This window comes from Quercus robur, chromosome 10 (assembly GCF_932294415.1).
Source record: "Quercus robur chromosome 10, dhQueRobu3.1, whole genome shotgun sequence".
Lineage (NCBI taxonomy): Eukaryota > Viridiplantae > Streptophyta > Magnoliopsida > Fagales > Fagaceae > Quercus > Quercus robur.
In genome coordinates, this window is record NC_065543.1 from 8,426,300 (window position 1) to 8,447,840 (window position 21,541).

At 36.8% G+C, this 21,541-nt stretch overlaps 1 protein-coding gene and 1 long non-coding RNA gene across 6 annotated transcripts; one reads left to right on the forward strand and one right to left on the reverse strand.

The window, feature by feature from the left end:
- Positions 1-250: 250 nt before the first annotated feature.
- Positions 251-12,928, reverse strand: LOC126702422 (uncharacterized). Its single transcript, XR_007647754.1, has 5 exons — positions 12,900-12,928; positions 9,210-9,313; positions 8,049-8,114; positions 910-964; positions 251-429 (listed from the first exon to the last, which is right to left on the reverse strand). It is a non-coding gene; the product is annotated as an uncharacterized LOC126702422 (long non-coding RNA).
- Positions 12,929-15,575: 2,647 nt separating this feature from the next.
- LOC126703337 (peptidyl-prolyl cis-trans isomerase FKBP16-3, chloroplastic-like) lies at positions 15,576-19,319 on the forward strand. Of its 5 annotated transcripts, none has more exons than XM_050402302.1 (4): positions 15,585-15,653; positions 16,134-16,277; positions 17,107-17,395; positions 18,919-19,319. In XM_050402302.1, exons 2-4 carry the CDS (start codon positions 16,226-16,228, stop codon positions 19,049-19,051), a joined length of 474 nt encoding a protein of 157 aa, XP_050258259.1. In that variant the 5' UTR covers positions 15,585-15,653; positions 16,134-16,225; the 3' UTR covers positions 19,052-19,319. The 5 variants fall into 5 exon arrangements, 3 of the variants coding, with proteins under 3 accessions (XP_050258260.1, XP_050258259.1, XP_050258261.1); XM_050402304.1 differs by having other exon boundaries at positions 15,592-15,653; positions 18,938-19,319; XM_050402303.1 differs by lacking the exon at positions 16,134-16,277 and having other exon boundaries at positions 15,576-15,653.
- Positions 19,320-21,541: the final 2,222 nt, after the last annotated feature.

Sequence of the window (21,541 nt, forward strand, 5' to 3'; positions counted from 1 at the left end):
CCTGAGCACTAATATTGAATCCATGGAAGGTCTCATAAAATCTTTCTAGGTTGTCTTTTCCTGGCTGTCTCAAAAACATGGAAAATGGTATCTGCCACAATACATGAACAATTATAAATTACAGAGGATACAACAAGAATTTGCATTTCACAAATCTGTAACAAATAACAAACTAAACAAAAGATCAAAACCAGAATGCATTTAGCATTTTGGTCAAGAGAGAATATGGTTCACATGTAAGGGAGAGTGAAAATAATGGTCAAGTAATTAAATTTTCCATTTCCTAACCGTTTAAACTTTTGGGATAATTTGTAATTTATCAATTTCAAAGTAAAGAATTGTAAAAAAAGAATAGTTCTCCGGAGATGTAGTACCTCAGTTGTACCCGAACCAATCTTCCCGGAAGGTCTAACCTCTGTACTCTTATTTCTGTTTTGAAGTAAGAGAAAACAAATTATTTGTACAAATCTCCACATGAGGCAAACATAAAAGTTATCTACCATGAAAGAACAATCAACTAAGTAGCTCAATGGAATAGCTATTAATATTAATAGTTTATTACATTACAAATCATCACAAACATAATTAACAAAATTGTTTACTCAAAATTATCAAAATTGGTATCTACCACAATACATGAACAATTATAAATTACAAAGGATACAACAGGAATTTGCATTTCACAAATCTGTAACAAATAACAAACTAAACAAAAGATCAAAACCAAAATGCATTTAGCATTTTGGTCAAGAGAGAATATGGTTCACATGTAAGGGAGTGTGTGAAAATAATGGTCAAGTAATTAAATTTTTCATTTCCTATCCGTTTAAACTTTTGGAACAATTTGGAATTTACCAATTTCAAAGTAAAGAATTGTTAAAAAAGAATAGTTCTCTGGAGATGTAATACCTCTGTTGTACTCGAACAAATCTTCTCGGAAGGTCTAACCTCTGTACTCTTATTTCTGTTTTGACGTAAGAGAAAAAATTATCTGTACAAATCTCCATATGAGGCAAACATAAAAGTCATCTACCATGAAAGAAACAATCAACTAAGTAGCTCAATGGAATAGCTATTAATATTAATAGTTTATTACATTACAAATCATCCAAACACAATTAACAAAATTGTTTACTCAAAATTATCAAAATTGGTATTTTGATTCACCTCACATTTTCTCACTAACCAAATAAAAAGCAACACAAACAGAGATTCAAACCTAACAGCTCAATTTCCACACTAAACAAACTCTAATTGTTCTTTTTCCCACGTTGCCCAATAAAACCCACAAATCTATGCTACAAATCACTTATCAAAAAATCTATGCTATAATTTATTCACAAGATGTAAGATCAAAAAACGAACAGCTCTAAGAATTGAAACATTCAGCTACGGCCTCAGCCAGTTCACAAGTCTATACTATTGAAACATTCATGAATTACCAAAAACTCAACAAATATGAAATTTGAAGGACAACTGGCATTGATAATTGGATTACTTTGTAAACCTCAATTTCAAAACAAAATAAGTATGCTTGAATATTACAAAGGACCTCTCTCTCTCTCTCTCTCTGGTTTTATGGTTTTTCCTTTCTTCCTCTATTTTTGTGACAAAAAACAGAGTGATTCTTGCTCAATAAAACAGTGAGTTTGAGGCCTGGCTACCTCAAATTAGCCATAGATTTTTCTGTCCTCTTGCTTTTTTCTATGCGTTTTTCGTGCTTTCTTCCTTGTTTGGTAGTTGCTGCTTCCTTCCTATTCGCAATGGGTGGTTCTTTTTTCTTCATTGAATCCAAAACGTTTGAGTTTTCCATTGAGGAAGGGGGTTCTTATTTCTTATTACGGATCTTTGAGAGAGGCCATACCTCAATGCACTCTGTTTTTATGGGGAAGGAAAGTGCAAACCGTTTTTTGCTCCACTTGGAGGAATTAATTTCTAAGCGGTCACCTGGTCTTTTTGCAAGAACGATCAAAGAGGGTGACTTGGTTTTCATCCTTCAATTGGGGTCTAATGCCCATGGCACATTTTTAATGGTTTTTGAACTTCTTCATGGTTGACGGAAGGGTAGCATTGTGATTCCTGAGGGAAGGTTGGGTAGTGGCTGGCGCGGCTTTGGCCTAAACCTAAGGAATATTTTGAAACCACCTTCCTTGACTAGTCAGGGATCGTTTCCTAGAATACAAAGTGCACCGAAGGTTGATGCGGCGGCGGTGGTTGGTAGACCTCATAATCACGGCGATGCAGCAAATAAAGGCAAGGAGAAAATTCCAGGCTTTCAAAATTTGAATTCTTCAACTCCCAAAAACCCATACCTTGACCATGGCAGCAGTTTTTCTGGGATAGATACGACACAACTTGGGGCAGATTTTTTGTCTAATATTGATGTGATTGCCAAAAGAGATTTGTTGACTCTTGAGATCTCTTTACGTGTGAAGCATGGGAAAGAGGGGCAGTGGGCTATTGTTTCTTCTTTTATTAAAGATGTGGGCTCAAATCAAAATAGCCATGGAATGAGGCCCAACACTTTCAAGGGCCGTAACAAGCACACCCAAAACTGGGCTCCCAAACCAAAGCCTAAAGCCCAAACCGTCTCTCAGCAACTTTTTAGTTCTAATTCAAAAGCCACCCACTCTCATCAGACCACCAACTCGTTGCCGATGAAGCTCATCTCCCCCTCCATGCATCCTCCATCTATCATCACCACCAACAGCACTTCTAACCCACCAAGGAGCACCACCAGTAACGATACCGACTTGCCTCTAACACCAACCATCATCAAAGACGCCACTTCCCTTCCGTTGTCCGACATCGTCATCTCCCCTCCAGTGATGAACAGTCCCATTCCTCCATCAACGACCACCATCTTTAACGGCACCTCTTCCCAACTGGCAATCGGCAACGTTATCTCCCTACCAGTGAAGAACAGCCCCACCTCCATCTGCAGCAGCTCTTCTCTGCCATGGGCTGATTCTTTAGAATTTGGGTCTGTGTCAGGCATTAATCCTCCACCATTGTCCAACGGCATTTCTTAGTCGAGCACTCCTGTTGCTCCAATGCTAATTATTGCTGAGGATTGTCTTGTTAAGCCTCACCCCTCCATTAAGAATGTCGTTGAAGATTTGGAGCACACCTGGGGTAATTCAGAGAAATGGGTCTTAGAGCTTCATGGAGGGAGGCAGATTTCTATTCCTCTCTCTCTATACCACCCACCTGGGAGCATGTCGGATTCTTCCGATCTCGAGGGAGCTGTGGGTCAGGGCATCAACACTTTCAAGGAAGAAGGGCATCTTGTTAGTCGGGCGGATGATTGTGTTGGTGCTTTGGATAATGTTTCTGTTGTTTCTGGGTTAGATTGTGAGTTGGGGGACTCTGATGAGGGTTTTGTAAACTGGGAAAATATTTAAGAACCACTGGTTGTGCAACCTTTGGCCATGGCTAACCCAGTTGCTCCACTTGAAGAAGTGGTAGTTGCCTCCTCTCAATTATCTCCTTGGGTTGAGAAACGTATTAAAGCCTTTAGGAAATCTGTGGGTACTTCCTTGGAAGGTTTCGAGGAGGAAATTACTAGGATTTTTTTAGCTTTGGAGGCTAGGAAGAAAGCTAAAATGCAGGTAGAATGCTCTCAGAAGAGAGAGCTTAAGTCAAGTTCTAAAGGGCGTCGGGAGTTGAATAGTTTGCTTAACTCTTGGAACTTTGAGAATAATTCTGATTTGGTAGGTAATGCCAATGGGGAACGGGATTCTGTGGTGCCTCAATGAACCTGAAAATTATCTCCTAGAATGTTAGGGGGTTGAATGATTGTGAAAAAAGGCTTCGTATTCGGAATATGATCAGAGGTTGGGGTGCAGACATTATTTGTCTTCAGGAAACAAAAATGGAATTGATAACAAGGAGAGAGATTCGGAGCTTGTGGGGTTGTCAACATTTGGATTGGCTTTATTTGGGCTCTATAGGTGCATCGGGGGGTGTTTTGGTGATGTGGGATAGAAGGTTGGTGGAAAAAATTGATGAAGCAGTGGGAAGGGTTTTTGTCTCATGCAAATTTAAGAATGTGGTAGATCATTTTGTTTGGGCTTTCACTAGTGTTTATGGACCAAACTATGATCATGGCAGGCGTTTGCTTTGGGAAGAGCTAGCTAGAATTCATAGTTGGTGGAATGTGCCTTGGTGCATTGGAGGTGATTTTAATGTAGATCGTTTTCCTTCAGAGCGACTTGGTGCAGACTCTTTCTCTTCAGCCATGCTTGATTTTTCAGATTTCATTTCTGATCACAATCTTATTGATTTTCCATTGGAGGGTGGTACTTTCACTTGGTCCAATTCTAGAGCAGTGGCTTCGCGGTCTAGGCTTGACAGGTTTCTTCTATCTTCTAATTTGGAAGAGCACTTTCCTAATATTCGTCAAAAAAGATTGCATAGATTACTTTCAGATCACTTTCCAGTTCTTTTAGAAGGGGGAAATTTTCACAGAGACAGCCGCCCTTTTCGCTTTGAGAATATGTGGTTAAAGGCAAAGGGTTTTGTGGAGAAAGCGAGATCTTGGTGGGAGTCTTATCATTTTCAAGGTTCCCCTAGCTTTCGGTTTGCAAGCAAATTGAAAGCTTTGAAGCTAGATTTAAAGAAATGGAATGCTGAAGAATTTGGCAATGTGGAGGATAAGTTGAACAAGTTATGGAAGAACCTTGAAGTTCTTGACTTGCTGGAAGATAGTCGTCCTCTATCATTTGATGAGACTTTGGAAAAAGAGCGGCTTCGCATTGATCTTGAAAAGGTAACCCTTATGGTTGAAATATGTTGGAGGCAGAAATCTAGGGCCCTTTGGATCCTTGAGGGAGATAGAAACACTAAGTTCCTTCATAGAACTGCTAACTCCCACAGAAGATTTAATTCTATAGACAATCTCTTGGTGGAAGGTGATTTGACTTCGGATCCAAATTCAATTTCAGCTTGCATCTCTCATTTCTACAAACAATTGTACTCGGAAAATGAGGGCCAAGGACTTGTGCTAGATGAAGTGGATTTCTCTATGATTTCTGAGGAGGAAGCTGCTTGTTAGATAGGCCTTTTGAGGAAGAGGGGGTATATGGTGTCATCCAAGGTTGTAACGGCAACAAATCTCCAGGTCCAGATGGTTTCTCAATGGCTTTCTTTAAAGCTTGTTGGGACTTTTTAAAACTTGAAATTATGGAGGTTCTTGCTAACTTCATTCGCAAGCTGCCTTTGAGAAAAGCCTTGATGCAACTTTCATCACTCTCATTCCAAAGAAAGTAGATGCTGTCAATGTGAGAGACTTTAGGCCTATTAGTCTAGTGGGCAGTATCTATAAAATCATTTCCAAGTTGCTGGCTAATAGGCTGAGAAGGGTGATTTCTGGAATTATCTCTGAGTCTCAAAAGGCTTTTGTTCTGGATGGGCAAATCCTAGATCCTGTCTTAATTGCTAATGAGTGTTCGGATAGTAGGCTCAAGGCAAGGATTCCTGGGGTTTAATGTAAGTTAGATGTGTAGAAAGTTTTTGATCATGTCAGCTGGGATTTTCTTATGTATATGTTGCCGCGTTGTGGATTCTTTGAGAAATGGAGAAAGTGGATTATATTCTGTATCTCCACAGTGAGATTTTCAACTTTGATAAATGGCTCCCCTAAGGATTTCTTTGGGGGCTTTAGGGGGCTACGCCAAGGAGATCCTCTCTTCCCGCTCCTATTGTTATTGTTATGAAGGCTTTAAGCCATTTGTTGGATGGTGCGGTTCTGGCTGGTCACATTTTGGGTTTCACTGTTGGTACAAGGTCTAATACCCCCCTCATGGTGACCCATCTTCTCTTTGCGGATGACACTTTAATTTTCTGTGATGCTTCCACAAGTCAGGTTGATTATTTGAGGGAGATCTTAGCCTCCTTTGAGGCGGTGTCAAGGTTGCACATTAACCTGGCTAAGTCAGTATTAGTTCTAGTTGGAGAGGTGACTAATATGGGGGAGCTTGTTGCATTGCTGGGTTTTAGTCAGTCACATTTGCCAATGACTTACTTGGGACTACCTTTAGGCGCTAAATTCAAGGACAGGGTGATTTGGAACTCTATCCTAGAAAGAATGGAACGAAAATTAACGAGTTGGAAGCGATTATACTTATCAAAAGGTGGTAAGATCACCTTAATCAAAAGCACTCTCTCAAGCTTGCCAACTTATTTCCTATCTCTCTTCCCTATTCCAGTGGATATTGCTATTCATATTGAGAGGCTTCAAAGGAATTTTCTATGGGGAGGGATAGATGAGTCTCCTAAATTCCGAGGCCCAGGTTTGTTCTCCCTTGCAGTCTGGCGGTTTGGGTATTTGAAACTTGAGAGCCTTCAATCAAGCTTTGTTGGGAAAATGGCTGTGGGGATATGGAAGAGAGTCAACCCATCTCTGGAGGCAGGTTATTGAGACTAAATATGGGAATGATTGGGGAGGTTGGTGTACAAAAGAAGTCTCCAATCCTCATGGTGTTAGTCTTTGGAGAACCATAAGACAAGGCTGGCCAGTCTTTTCAAAATCCATTCAGTTCGAGGTTGGCGTTGGCAGAATTAAATTTTGGCATCATGTGTGGTGTGGAAGCTGTACTCTCCGGGAGGCTTTTCCGGAACTCTATAATATTAGTTGTAATAAGGAGTCTTCCATTGCAGAAGTTATGCACTTTCCTAACCAGAGGCTTCACTGGCATCTTCTTTTTTCTAGAGCTCCCCAAGATTGGGAATCTGAACATTTCTACACTTTTTTAGATCTTATCAATTCTTTGCCCCTTAATGGTGAAGGTCAGGACAAACTTTGTTGAAAACCAACAGGGAATAAGAATTTTAAAGTGAGTTCTATCTCTCCCTTTCCTCTACTCTTGACATTTCTTTCCCTTGGAAGCCTGTGTGGCGTTCAAAGATCCCTCCTAGGGTTGCTTTCTTCTCGTGCACTGCCTCATTAGGTAAGATTTTGACTACTGAAAATTTATGGTATAAGGGTGTCGCAGTTGTCGATTGGTGCTTTATGTGTAAAAAGAGTGGGGAATCGGTGAATCACCTTCTCCTTCATTGTCCTATTGCTTATGATTTATGGTCTATGGTGTGGACTCTTTTTGGTCTTCAATGGGTTATGCTGCATGGGGTCTCTGATTTATTTTTGAGTTGGCAAGGTTCCTTTGGTGGGCATCGGAGCATTGATTTATGGAGGGCTGTCCCTCATTGTGTCCTATGGTGTATTTGGCACACAATGGTGTATTTGGCGAGAGCGGAACTCTAGATGTTTTGAAGGGAAGGAGCAGTCTACTTTAGATCTTAAATCTCTTCTTCTTCATACCTTGCTAGAGTGGAGTTCTTCCTTTAATCTTTTCCCTTGTTCTAATTTTTTAGAAATGCTTGATCTTTGTAATTTATGTGTTTGATGTACTGTTTTCCATGTTCACCCCCGGTGTACCTAGGCTTCTTTTAATACAATTCCGTTATTTATCAAAAAAAAAAAACAAAATAACCTAGAATCTCTTTTTTGCCATTACATTTTCTCAATAACCAAACAATAAAGCAACACAATAGAGTTTCAATCAACTAAAACCTAAATTTTCACACAAACTAACCTAGAACTACTCGTTTATCCCTCAAATTTTCTCACCAACCAAACAAAGCCAACTCAACAAAGATTCAAAACTAACACCTCAATTTCCACACTAACCTCTAATCGTTAAATTTCTCACATTAACCAATAAAATCCACAAATCTATGCCATAAATAAAAAATGCAAAATCAAACAGCTCCTAAGAATCTCTTTTTTGCCATTACATTTTCATAGCAACCAAACAAAAAGGAACACAATAGAGCTTCAAACACCTAAATTTACACACGAACTATGCTATGAATCATTCACAAAATGTGTCAGAGAACAAACAGCTCCTAGAATTGAAATCAGTCTATAAAACCTGAAATTCCTCACAAAATAAATCTTTTTTTTTCCCTCACATTTTTCTCAGCAACCAAATAGAGCACTAATAAGCTCAGAGATAGAGAGAGAGTAAAAACCAGTGGGAGAGGACCTGAACATTGGAGCAGAATCCGACGGTGATTTTGTATTAGGATTGAGCCTTGCAATCTCGTTGTGCCTGTACTCACAATCAAAAAAAAAAAAAAAAACTCAATCAATATTTGTATGAAAACTTTATAAAGAAATGGTAGAAACGAGAAACTCAAAAAATGCACAGGCACCATAGAAGCCAAGTTTACTAGCTGTTGAAGATCAATCAATGTAACAATTCATCATGATGAACCTGCTGTCAATTCCGTCACTATAACAGCTATAGAAAGAGACATATAACCAAAAAAAAAATCTGCCAAAAATGAGGTGCTAGGGTTGAAAAGCCCAAAAGGCTACATAATGCAGGAGAGCCTATGAAATTCCTAGTCAATGGACTGTCTTGCAATAAAGTGGGGGGCAGTTGATTGTTCAAGGTGATGCGAAACTGGTAGAATAAGGTTTATCAACACTGTTTTGATGTCCCACAAGAAGCGACCAAATGCAGAGAAATTAAGGGCCAGTTCACAGTCAAATTATCATGAAAGAACTTAGAGAGAGAGAGGGTAAACAAGCAAGGCAACTATTTCTCCAATAAACAAAAACAGTATAATTCTCTTTTTTTGATAGGTAAAAAACAGTCTAATTCTCAATTAAACCAGGTTTGACTTCATTTAGCTGCAACAAGACATAATTATAGAATCCTACATAACTCACCTAATAAACACCCAAATGAAAAACTCGAAACAAGAATAAATGCGTGTGAATAGTTGTGACACAAGGAGGCTTAATTGAGAAGGTGCCGTAAATAACCCACAACTTAAGTTCTGGGCAGGACTACTTTAATCTACACTTCTACCATAAAAACACCTGTATTCTAAAGCTAATGACTCAAATTAAAACTGCTTCAACCCTATTTAACCCTGCACACTCACACACAGGGACTTCCAGACGTATGTAAAACTCATATTCGTCAAACACCAAATGTAAACCCCCTATATTACGACTCAAAATTGTCACAACATTCTGCTACCAATAGTTAAAATAATTTTTTTATTTTTTTATTTTTAAAAGCATAAACAAGTTGAGGATAATAAACTAATGCATACTACACAAGTATTACAATTACCGGAGTATAACAGCCAGTGTTAGGAGTTCCATCCAGATTTAGTGTTGGAGCTATTACCATAGCAAACTTATCACCTTCCTTCACTTCAAAATCCTTTGTAACCATCACATCTAGGTGCATGAACATGTCAAACTTCTCACTTTTTGCTTCAACCTGAATAACTACAGAGACACATTGGATGAAATTGTGAACATAAAATGCCTACAAGACATGTAATCTAAAAAATACAAACAGATATCTAATCATGATGAATCTTTCTCGGTCAACTAAACATAGTACATTCCTATCTAATGTAGAGTCTAGCATAAATCAGCCTGCAAAAACCATTAAGTATAAAACATAACTTTACTGAAAAACCTATACAACACTTTACCATTCAAAGGGCACCACCCCAAACACAAAGGATATAAAGAATATTAAGAATGACTTCCACGGAAACTTCTATATAATTGCAAACTAAACCATAGTAACAACAAAGGGAAACTTAGTTCTCCAGCCCTTAATAGAAACACATTACCATCATACAGCCAGTGCATTTTTAGGATCACTGTTAAGCTAATAATGGAGGATTTAAGGACAGGTGTCGCAGGTGGCGAGAAGCCAATTTCATTTTTCTTTTCTTTTATTCATTTGTAACTGTTAGGGTCAATTTTGTAATTTTCTAGTTTCTGGAAATGGGTTGCACCATTGATCCATTAGATCTTATTTTGGGGTTTGATTATTTTATTGTTTTTTGTTTGTGAGTTTAGTTATTTAGTTTGGCCTTCATCAACAAAGCCCAGGGAATCCAAGTCCTATTAGGGTTGGTTATTAGTCCTCTATTTATACGGATATACTTTCTCTTCCTAAATTTTCAGAACCTATGAAGATTTGTATGATACAACCTTCTCTGAGGTGTGATGCCTACAAGTTTATTCCTTTCTTTTCCATCCTTAAATTTCCAAAAACTTGAAAGTTGAAACCTGGCTCACACACGCATTGATTTTTTACCTTTAAGATCCTCAACCACTCATACATATAAAAGCCTCAAAGAACCCAAAACAGCTCAATTGCTCTTCACAGCACTGGAACAACCACCCAGACCTTAGATTTTCTTCTTTGTTTCATCCCCAAATCCTACTATTCCTTTTCATCATTAGAAACCCTATATAACTTACTATTTTCCAGCCTTTTTTGCATCAACCCCTAAGTCTAGTTCCTTAAAATCCAAGCTGACCAAAGCTGCCAGAGCCAGGGTGGATTTGACTAGGTTCCCTTTTTGTCCTACAACAACAGGTCCACTTGAAGGCATTCTAGTATTCTACTTAACTGATATATGAAGAAAAAAAATTGATAAACAAGCATAGCATTTGTAAAAAATTTCAATCACATTCTAATGTTGGTTTCTACACAGACTGTAGTTACAGTTCGATGATTATTTTGCATTTCAATTAGGAAATAGTACTGCGTATCACAGTGCATAATGCAGCCATAAGCCTGCAGTTCCTGACAATTTTACTTAAAAAAAAAAAAAAAAAAACTATAATCCTTCCAAGCCCCCATATTCTCTAAGTTCACAAGTTCTACTTAAACACAAGGCTCATAAGGGAATCAAATAGCATTGGATGGTCACATAAAAAGCTCATAGTATTATGGTATTTCAAACTCTTAGAATGACATGAGGCAATGCTTTTTTTTTTTTTGATAAGTAATAAGAATTCATTGATAAAAAAAGAGATACACCCAAGCACACAGGAAGTATACAAGGGGGAGCAAGTCAAGAACGAAAATTACAAAAGTCAAGTAAATCCAAAATAGAAAAAGGATGGTTTCACCACACAGAGAACCAATCAAGTAAGGTTCGGAAGAAAAGAAGCTTGAGGTCAGGCATAGCACGCTCAGAGTCTTCAAAGCATCTACTATTCCTCTCCTTCCAAATACACCACATCAAACAAAGAGGAATGACCTTCCAAATAACTCCATTGCGGAGGCGACCAAAGTGACCTTGCCAGCAAGCTAAGAGACCAACAACAGACGAGGGCATGATCCAACAAACTCCAAATAAACCAAAAACCATATCTCATAACTCCGAAGCAACCGGGCAATGAAGGAAAAGATGGTCAACACTTTCACTACTACGCTTGCACATATAACACCAATCCAAAATACAAACCTTTCTTTTCCTAAGATTGTCAATAGTCAAACATTTCCCCAAGGCTGCGGTCCAGACAAAAAAAGCCACTCTAGAGGGGATCTTCTGCTTCCAAATACTTTTCCAAGGGAAAAAATGCTCACTATGGCCAACAAGAAGATGGTAGTAAGAACTAACCGTGAACCCCTTACTCTTACAAGGCAGCCAAAATCTCTTATCCTCCTCGATTCCCCTTACAGGAGTGCTATAAATGGAGTTGATGAAGCACCTGAAAGCTTCCAATTCACGATTATGCACCTCCCTACAAAACTGAATCTCCCAATGAAGGACTCCATTGGAGAATCTCATAAGATCCGCCACACTTGCCTCTTTGCTACAGCTAATCCTATATAAATCGGGATAGCGGACAGCGAGAGAGGAAGTCCCACACCAACGATCTAGCCAAAACTGCACTTTTGAACCATCACCAATCTCATACATAATAAACCGAGATAAAGAGTGCCACCCCCTGCTAATATTTTTCCACAAACTAACACCATAAGGACTAGAGGAAGGGCTAGAACACCAACCACCCCAAACACCTTCCTTTGGGGACATGAGGCAATGCTTTTTGATAATAAAATGAGGCTGCCTTATCATTTCAGCTGATATATAGCCAAAACATAATTCACACAGCTAACAATGGGGGCAATAAATGTTCATTCATGATGCACAGACTTATTAAAATATATAGGTATAGTACTTATTTAAGGAGGAAAAGAAAAGGTTACCTACTGTTGGCAACATTCAACTAGTTGAAAACCCAGACAGTTCTGCTAATATATTAAGAAGTTTTACGACGATTTTTAAAGACCAACTCTGCAGACTTCATTATACTTTTCAACACACTATGAGAAAGAGAAGCAATAGAAGAGGAAAGAATTTTTTCTAATAACCTCCTATAACACCACTGCTTTTGCTTTTGTATTATCATTGCATGCCTTTTATTCCTTAAAGGCACTCTTTGTTCCTTCCTCTGTGTGATCTCATCCCCACATAAAACTTGCTTTGACTCGTGTTGCTTATATGGCTCATGAACAACTACTCCCCCATTTCAGATACCCACTATAAACTTTCATAGTAGATATTTCTACAAGAGGTCCTACTTCAATCCTTGCAACACCCCTACAGTAGTATTACATAACACCATTTAAAAATATAAGGCTTAAATTCACTGTTGATCCCCTAAAGTTTAGCCCATGAGCAATTTTAGTCGCCTGAAGTATAAAGTGATCACTTTTAGTACATCAAATAATGTTGCTAAACTAAAAAACTGACTCATCATCACTCCGTAAGGATTAAAAGACATCACTTTAAGTTTGTTAGGGACTAAAAGCTATCACTTTAAACTTCAAGGACTAAAATCGCCTATGGTTTAAACTTTAGGGACCAACAGCGTATTGTGGCAAAAATATAACAAAGTAAAAAGGTCATAGCTTTAAGCTTATTCAACTTGCAATTAACTAGGCTACATAAGATACTTGTACATGCCACATTTACAAAATGAAACCAAAATGAATTTTACAATGTAAAGTAAAAGAAAGAAAAAAAAAATGAGAACCCAAACACTTATATACCTTTATCAAACTTTTTGCCATCTGGGTTTAGTCGCTCGATTCTGAAAATGTCTTCAAAAAGAAACTCCACCATTGTCACTCACTTGCAACTACACCAAATCCAAACCTATACAAAATATACAGAGAAAAAAAGAAAGAAAGAAAGAAAGAATCAGAAATCACACTTATAACAGTTTGAAACCCTCTACAATAGGCACCAGGATTTTTCAACCACAAAGCACTTAAAACCAAACTAAAAGCAAAACCCAAATATAAAAAAATACATATATCATAAAATAAAATTGATTAAAACCCTATAAAGGGTCAGCAAAACCCTAATACCCAAAGACTCAAAAGTTCAAAATTTAGGGATTACACGCAAAAAAATAGGAGTTTTTATTTTTATTTTTAATGGGTTTTGGTAGAAAGAAAAGAAAAGAAGAAGCTGAGAAATTAAAATTTTTGAAAGAATATAAAAACTCGGAGTTTCCTGCGTTTTCTGAGCTACCAAAATAGAGGAGAAGGAAGAAAGTTTTGGTATTTTGGGGGAGTAGAGAACGCACCAAGCTTAATTTGGAGGGTCTGACTGAGAGAACGAATAGAATGGCACCCAGCTGCAAAGCTAGTAAAAACAAAGAAAAAAAAATTTTTTTTTTCTTTTTTTGGGGAGTCTTTAGCCTGTTTGGGAGAAGAGAAAGGAGCAATTAGGAATAGAATGGACTGATATATTTCTTGTTTGGATGTAGGAATCGCAGTGTGGTTATTATTAGGGTCCATTTGGAAATTGTTTATTTTACTGAAATTGAAAATATGTAAAAAATACTCTAAAAATTAACTTTTGGAGCAATGAGACCCACTTAATGGTGCAATGAGTCCCACTTTAAGAGCAAAAATAAGATAGGCTAACTTTTTCTCAAATCACAAATACAGCTTTATACTTATAATCGAAAGGCAATGTATACTATACATACTAAATACATACCGTTGAAAATAACTGAAAACGTGATTTTAAACTTAAAATTGTAGCTTAAAATCATGTTTTCAGTTGTTTTCGACAATGTGTGCAACAAATTTTCCCCTATCAATGGTCTCAAAATGGAAGGCTATTTTTTTTCTTTTTATATTTTCATTTTGAGGGGGTTTGGCCAAATTTTTATTTTCATTTAATGGTTTTGGGAGACTAGTTTTTCTATAAGAGCATTCTCATCACGTGTTCTATAAAAATGTCATTTCGACACATTAAAAATACTACTTTATTATTTTAATACACCATTTTACAATTCACAATACATTACATTTTTTATTCTTCAATTTTATACATTAAAAAAACCAACAATATATAAAAATACAAAATAAAAAAAACCCACCACCCCCACCACAACCTACAGCCCACCCCCACTACTAGCACCCATTAAGGCCCCACATCCCACCCCACTGCCATCCATCACCCCAAAACTCACCATCAAAGACACCAAAACCACCACATCAGAACACCACATAAACACCCAAAATCCAACCCACCACATCAGAACACCACAACCAAAGCAAAATCCATTGCCTATCATTTAAAATTTAAAAAAAAAAAAAAAAAAGAAAAAAAAAGCTGTAACTAAACTAAACGAAGTAGCTTTGGTGCATGAGATAGAACAGAGAGGAGAGAGCAAAAAAACAAAAAAAAAGTGAAAGAGATTTTATAGATTAGTGATGATGGAATTTGTGAGATAGTAGAGGGGAAATTGGTAATGGCTCATGAATGGGAAGAGAAGAGAGCAAAAGGGAAGAGGGGAGAACAAAGGAGTCTATAAGAATGGAGAGGGTGAAGTAGTGAATGTGTGACTCAAAGTAAAGATAAGAAGAGACATTTTATTTAAGATGAGAGAGAAAGATGAATAAAAAATAATAAAAACCAAATGACATTTCTTTCCGTACCGTTCAAAAGATGAGATTGTATCAAATCACGGAGTAAAGCTAATTCAAACACATCGCTTGACTAGCTTGGAGAATGTCCCGATCATGGAAGATATTGCGACATTACAAAAGATGTTTAAACATATTCACATCCAAGTTGCTCCTCAACTGGTGCTCTAAGAAGTTCAGGAATGGCATACATGGCGACAGTATGCTTTACAAGAATCACCTGGATATGATTTATTTGGTGATAACCAAAAAAAAAAGATGAGATTGTACTGTAGCAAATGTCAAAATTTTTTGGCATTTAACACACCTCATAATAGTTTTTTTTTTGTGTTTGGTGTGCCAAATGCTAAATATTTGGCATTTGGCACACCTGATGGAAATGTTCTAAATAACCCATTTAATTGCAACATAATCGTTATAAATCATGGTAGGCTAAACAAGAACTCACCTAGCACTTCATGATTTTTCTAAAAAGAACATGATGAGTTTAAATCCATATTTTTTTTTAATTGTAATTATTGAATTCTAATTATTTCTTTTGTAATTATTGAATTTATAATAATTTTAATAACAAAAAGACATCTACTTTCAAATGAGATGTTATTGAATATTCTACATTTTCAGACAGTCTGGAAAAAAAGAAAATTTTAAAAAATCAGTGCCGAGGTGGCAAGATCACATAGGCACAAAATGTTTACTAGATACAACACCAATGGAGAGATGCCACGCTGGCAAAGAAATATATATACTCTCACAAGCATGACACAACAAGATTTCGTTATCCGTTCGCAAACATTACAACCTCTTCACTTCACACTTCATAGCCATAGGACATGGCTTCTCTGCTTCTTCCACTTGGTAATAAAATTTTCTCACTTTATCTGTAACTTTTCTTTTCCCCTCAAATTTCCTTACTTGTTTAGTCATAATTCTGAAGTCAATAAACTCTGTGTTTTTCTTTTCTTTCATTTCGCTTTTCTCATAATTCAGTAAGTTTGTGAATGTGATTCTGACCCAAAATGCAATGGAACCTGTCTTTCACAGCTTCAGTTTTGGCAAAAATGATGGGTTTTCTTTTTATGACAAAAATACTTATTGCCTAACAAATGTGTCTGGTTTTCTTGTAAAGAATGTGGAATTCTAAGTGGGAATTTTGTTTTTTATGTTTTAATTTGAGTTTAATGGTTTTTTTCTAAGCCACTTCACATTCTATCCATAGAATTCCCTTTCTTAGAAGGTCCATATGTTTGATAGATTAATCAGATTACTATGCTTAACTTTTCTATTTTGGAAATTTTATATATAACCATCTGAACTCTATAGCTCCACTCCAAGTAGGTAGCTAATTCTGTTGGGGAGATAATACCTGTGGGGACTCCAATTGAGGTCTTGGTATAAAATATAAGGACACCAGTTAACCCATTTAAGATATGGGTGTGGGCTCAGTTATGTTTCATGATTCTCATTATGTCATTCATTCAGGTTATGTTTGAATTTTCTGCGAAAACTATATCATTCCTTTGTAATTCTCTGTTGTACATGACATTTCAATTTGGTTTATCATGCTTTACAGAGTAGTGGAATCAGTAACTTTGATTAAATAAGAAAAATAGAAGCTGATAACCTCATGATCATTCTAAAGATGTGCTGCCTCTCATAGGCCTCTGTTTCTGACAGATACAAGGTTACTTGTATCACTGCTGGAAATGCATTGAATTGAGGTAGTTGGGCTGTGTCATGCAATGTAAATTTTGGCCATAAAAATGGAATCATTGACCCATGTTTAACTCACTAGAAATCAAATAATTTGTTGAAAACAGATTCTTGCCTTTTCCAATAAGATTGACTTCCTTTTGGATTATGCTCCTTTCTAAAGAGCATGAAGATGGATGTATTTTCCTTAATAAAAAGGAGAAGCTACCATTACCAGTTCAAAAACATATAAAGAAATTAAGATGCTTGACATGATTTTTGTCAATCATCAAAAGAACTCCCCCTCTCTTGCACTTCGTTCATCTGTCTTATCTTTAAATTCATAGAATGCATTCCTATTATGTGATGTATAATTCATTTCTTGGTATCTATATATTTCTTTGAAGGTTAGAATCATAGAATGTGAGTGAAATTATGTACCTGATATAAAATTCTACCAGATCTTGTCAATAAGGTGGGGTTCAAAAATATAACTGAGGTCTGACTTTTGTAACTGTTTGTCACTGTTTAGTAGTAATATTTCTTCCTTTAACTGCAACTTCAACTATCTTTTTTGTTCCCAAACTCTATGTAGTTAATGAGATTCCTTGTGTATCAGGTTCTGCTTTTGGCAAAGGTCTGTTTGCCAACCATCAAAGCATTTCCAGTGACAGGGTTCAAGGTCTAGTTGTGCGATGCTCAACTTTGGACCTTAAAGCTGAAGCTTCAAGGGCAAGTGAATGGAGAGATGAGTTCAATGTAATTAAGTGTAGGGATCTTATGGGATTGGTTTTTGGATTGTCAGGCCTCTTTATAGACTCATTTGATGCCAAGGGAGCTGGCTTGCCCCCAGAGCAGAAGCCAAGACTATGTGATGATACTTGTGAGAAAGGGCTTGAAAATGTATGGTGAGATTACATGGCCCCCTCAACTTCACAAAATATTTTGTTCTTAGAAGTTCAAGTACCACTTACTATACTGTCGTATAAAATATGCTTTCCCACTAAATGAAGCAGGTTGCATTTAACCATTTTTTAGCAAGTCTCTCAAAAGGACTATAACTTAGAAGATGGCAATGTAATTACAGTAAGTTGAAAACATGGCTCACACTACTGTAGGTTAGACTTTTAATTTTTTCCATAAAGACTAAAGCCCTTGGGGGTCCATGCCATGAGTGTGGAGGATATATATAGCATACACCAATGCTTAAGGCATTCCTTTCTGGGTATATTTCAGAAATATATGATTTTTTGTTACCAATCAAACTTTAAATGTGCTTTTCTTTCATTTATAGTCTTTTCCATATGTTGTCACATCATCTAAGGTTATTTTATCTGACCATAAATAATTAATTCTTGCATGTAACACCAAATGCCTACCATATGTGATTAACACAATTTCTGACATGCTTATTACATGTCTTAAGTCCTGATGACAGGCACAGAGTGGTGTTTCTATGAATAAGGATTTGAAACCTGCCTTATAATTAAGATTATCTGATTTTTTTTTTTTTTTTTCGTTTTGTTTCATTCTATGACACTTTCAAGCTCTTATGTCCATTTAAACCTTCCTTTTCCCCATTTAGAATGAAGTTTCTTATGTACATTTACGAACCAATAATGCATTACTCTCTCTCTCTCTCTCTCTCTCACACACATACACACTTCAAAACCATTTTGATGTGTTGTCCCTTATTCTGTAAAATGTTTAGTACTCAACTTTTCTCTCTTTTTATTTCCTTGCAACTCTCCAGTATTATACTAGACAGTCATTCTGAAGGATACCTAAGCCAAAGTCTCACTCACTGGCACTTAGTTCTCATGCTGCATGTGCATCTTACCTCTAACTTATTACATTACTGATATCTACTCAACTAGGTCAAGTACTTACTGCACAGGACTCTTTATAAGTACCAAATTAAGTTTGACTATGCATTATGTCGCTTAAACTTATTATCTTGATATGAATGATGTCCATATTATCAACATTATCTGCTAAAGTCATGGATAGGATCCTGAAAAATCTGAAGGACACTCAATTAATTAACAAATTATGGAGGGTTCTTTGTTGCCTTCTTGGTCTACTAAAATAATTTGGAATAGACTACTTTCATTTATCTATAACCTTAATCTTTTTCCTATCATACTCAATAATGCCAAAGATTAAAATCGTAGACTCGTAGTGTAGTCTTGAGTGTGAGAAACATCCAATCGACTTCATGATAGTCCATATGATCAATGTACATAGAGTTGCTGCAGATCAATATTATATGGGTATATACATAGGAAGAAATTTATCGTTATTGTAGCGACTATGTTGTGGGTTAAACATTTTCTTATATGTTTAGATTACCTGTGATCATGATTAAGCATGAAATTAGTTTGATTAAATATAGAGTGTTGACTTCTTTGAATGTTGATTTGGTACTTAGGACTTGCTCTTTAATGAAGGTACCCATCGTAACTACAGAGTCTGGTTTGCAATATAAGGATATTAAAGTTGGTGAAGGCCCTAGTCCACCAGTTGGATTTCAGATGTGCAAATTAGCCTGGCTCACAAATTAGTACTTTTTTCGTTTTTCCTGCTAAGGCATTGGATAACCTAAATATAAATTTAAGTAGCTATAAAAAGGTTTATAAATTAGTTTCTGGCTTGCACAAAGAAGTTTGTGTCTGCTATTCAAGTAAGCATTGGATTTTTACACTAGATGAACTTCTTAAGAAGCTACACCAAATCTAGCTAAAGGATGGGTCACTAGGAATACAATGAAGCTTGACTTGCACTTGAGCAATGTTCAGAATCAACGGGTGAATAGCTTTGGTATGTCATATATTGAAAACTGTAAAGGAAACAGAGATTATGATTTGAACTCGAATAATGAAATCGCAAAAGTTGAACAATTAGAAATCGAAATAGGGAAATCGATGATGAGCTCAGTTTTCTAAGAAATGTGAAACGAAAATCATGGGGAAATCGATGAAAAAGTGTGGGTAAACCAAAAAACAAAAAATCAAAGACGAAATTAGGCTTTGTGATTCATACATAATCGGAGCTGAGAACACAATGCCAAGAGAGACGAAGAGTCACAAAACCGTGATCAATTCGTACCTATGAGATTTCCATGATCGTCGAGCTCTATGAGATTTCCATGCTTTCTCAGTTTCAAGCTTTCAGCGAGAGAGTGATAAGCATGTGCTATGACTGTGATAAGAGTGTTTCTTGGTTACGTTCTGGGCTACCTTTTTAAATTTTGTTGTGGGCTTTTTTTTCAAGGGCTAAAAATTTTGTTGTGGGCTTTTTTCAAAGGCTGAAAAATTTGTCATATTTTATCAAGGGTTGTGGGCTGAAAAATGTAAACATTTTGATTAAGGGTGTCCACAGGTTAGTTTTCGACCTAGCCCAAACCTAACCTGCCGGCGTCGGGTGGACAAAAGAGTGACCCGAAACCGACCGCCGGCGTCAACCGGTCGGGTCGGTTTTGGGTTCGGGTGGAGATTGAGTCGTCGCTGGAGCTGCAAAATCATCCCCGAAATATGCAAATCATCACCGAAAAATGTAAAAACTCATTATATCTGCATCAAAATCACCGAAATCTGCACCAAAATCGCTAAAATCTGCTAGGAATGGCGGGATCTGTCTAAATCTCACCAAATATGGTTGAGAACTCACTGGATCTCCTCGGATTTAAGCGTGATTTCGCCAGATTTGTATATAACCTTCGTCGGGTCAGGTGGCTTGGGTTTTGGAGACGAAAACTCGCCACTCGACCTACCGACGTCAGGCCTTGGGTGCGGAAACCCGAAACCGACCGACGGGAGCGTCGGTTCGGATTGAACTCAGGTGGAGATCAGGCGGGTTGGTCAATTTGGCGGGTCACGGTTGGGTCTGGACACCCCTAGTTTTGATACAAAACTGGCCTCTTTTTTTTTTTTTTTTTTTTTTTTTCACATTTATTTCAAGGGTGTTTTAACTTATTTTAAGGGACCAAATAACCTTTGAAATAAATTTAGTAATATTACCTACCACATTTGTATTTATAGATTGTATCGACAAATTTTAGTAAACCTTCAATAAAAGAGGGTTGAAATAACTAAAGTTTGTTGTAGTGAAAATTACAGCCTGTTTCAGCTCTAGCTATTGCAGCTTTGGTCTTCAAGGGGGGAGCTAGCTAGGCTGGTTTCCAAACAAGGCTTTCTTAATCATAAGAAAGGTTCTTCTTTTTTGGAAATAGTCCTAATTATCAAAGATATTAGGTATCAATTTATCAGAATACAACAAGTGGAGGTATCTGTAATCAAAACAACAGCCAATGCAGCTATTGACTGGGTTACAAATTGTTTAGAGAAGAGGATGAGTCGTGCCCGTGCAATCGGGTTAATTACTTAATTTGCACCCTCTTAGTCTTTCTTGTTCACACTATGTCTATCGATGGCCTCCTTGATTCACCTTGAGGTAAGATGAAAAGCCAATGATTATAACAGGAACAGACAATGTTTGAATCCTTGCACAATTGCCAAACAAATTAACATGGAGTATCAATTAGAGCACTAGCATTAGGTGTGTCAAATGCCAAATACAAACACCAAAAAACTTCTCACATCAAATATTCTAAATGCTAAAATATTTAACATTGGTGAACAATACAATTTCATATTTGGAACTGTACGCGGGCTTAAAATCTTACGTGCTAAACATATTTTGGTGTTTTTTATTCCAATTTCTCTCTCCCATGTCACATCCCAAGTCCTCTCTACCTCTCTCTTTGTCAAATGGGGCCACAATAAAATATATTTGTTTTGGTAAAATTTTAATATGGACAAGGTTTGTTTTAAATTATTTTAATGTGATGTAATGTTAAAATAGAAGATGTGATATAGAGTATATTACAAAATAGTATGTTAAAATAAATAAAGTAACATTTTGATGTGTCAAATGTTAAAATTTTTAGAATTGCTGATACTAGTGCTCTTATTACATAAGATCACCCACTTAGTAAAAGAAGAAGATATGTTCAACAATCATAACACAACAAAGTTCAAATAATATGCGATTAA

What these genes read in the sequence shown, in the direction of transcription:
- LOC126703337 (XM_050402302.1), top strand. Translation starts at nt 16,226, where the DNA reads ATGGGTGTGGGCTCAGTTATGTTTCATGATTCTCATTATGTCATTCAT. An exon ending in TCATTATGTCATTCATTCAG is followed by an intron (nt 16,278 to 17,106) that starts GTTATGTTTGAA and finishes CTTGTGTATCAG; the next exon opens with GTTCTGCTTTTGGCAAAGGT. An exon ending in AAAGGGCTTGAAAATGTATG is followed by an intron (nt 17,396 to 18,918) that starts GTGAGATTACAT and finishes TTTGGTACTTAG; the next exon opens with GACTTGCTCTTTAATGAAGG.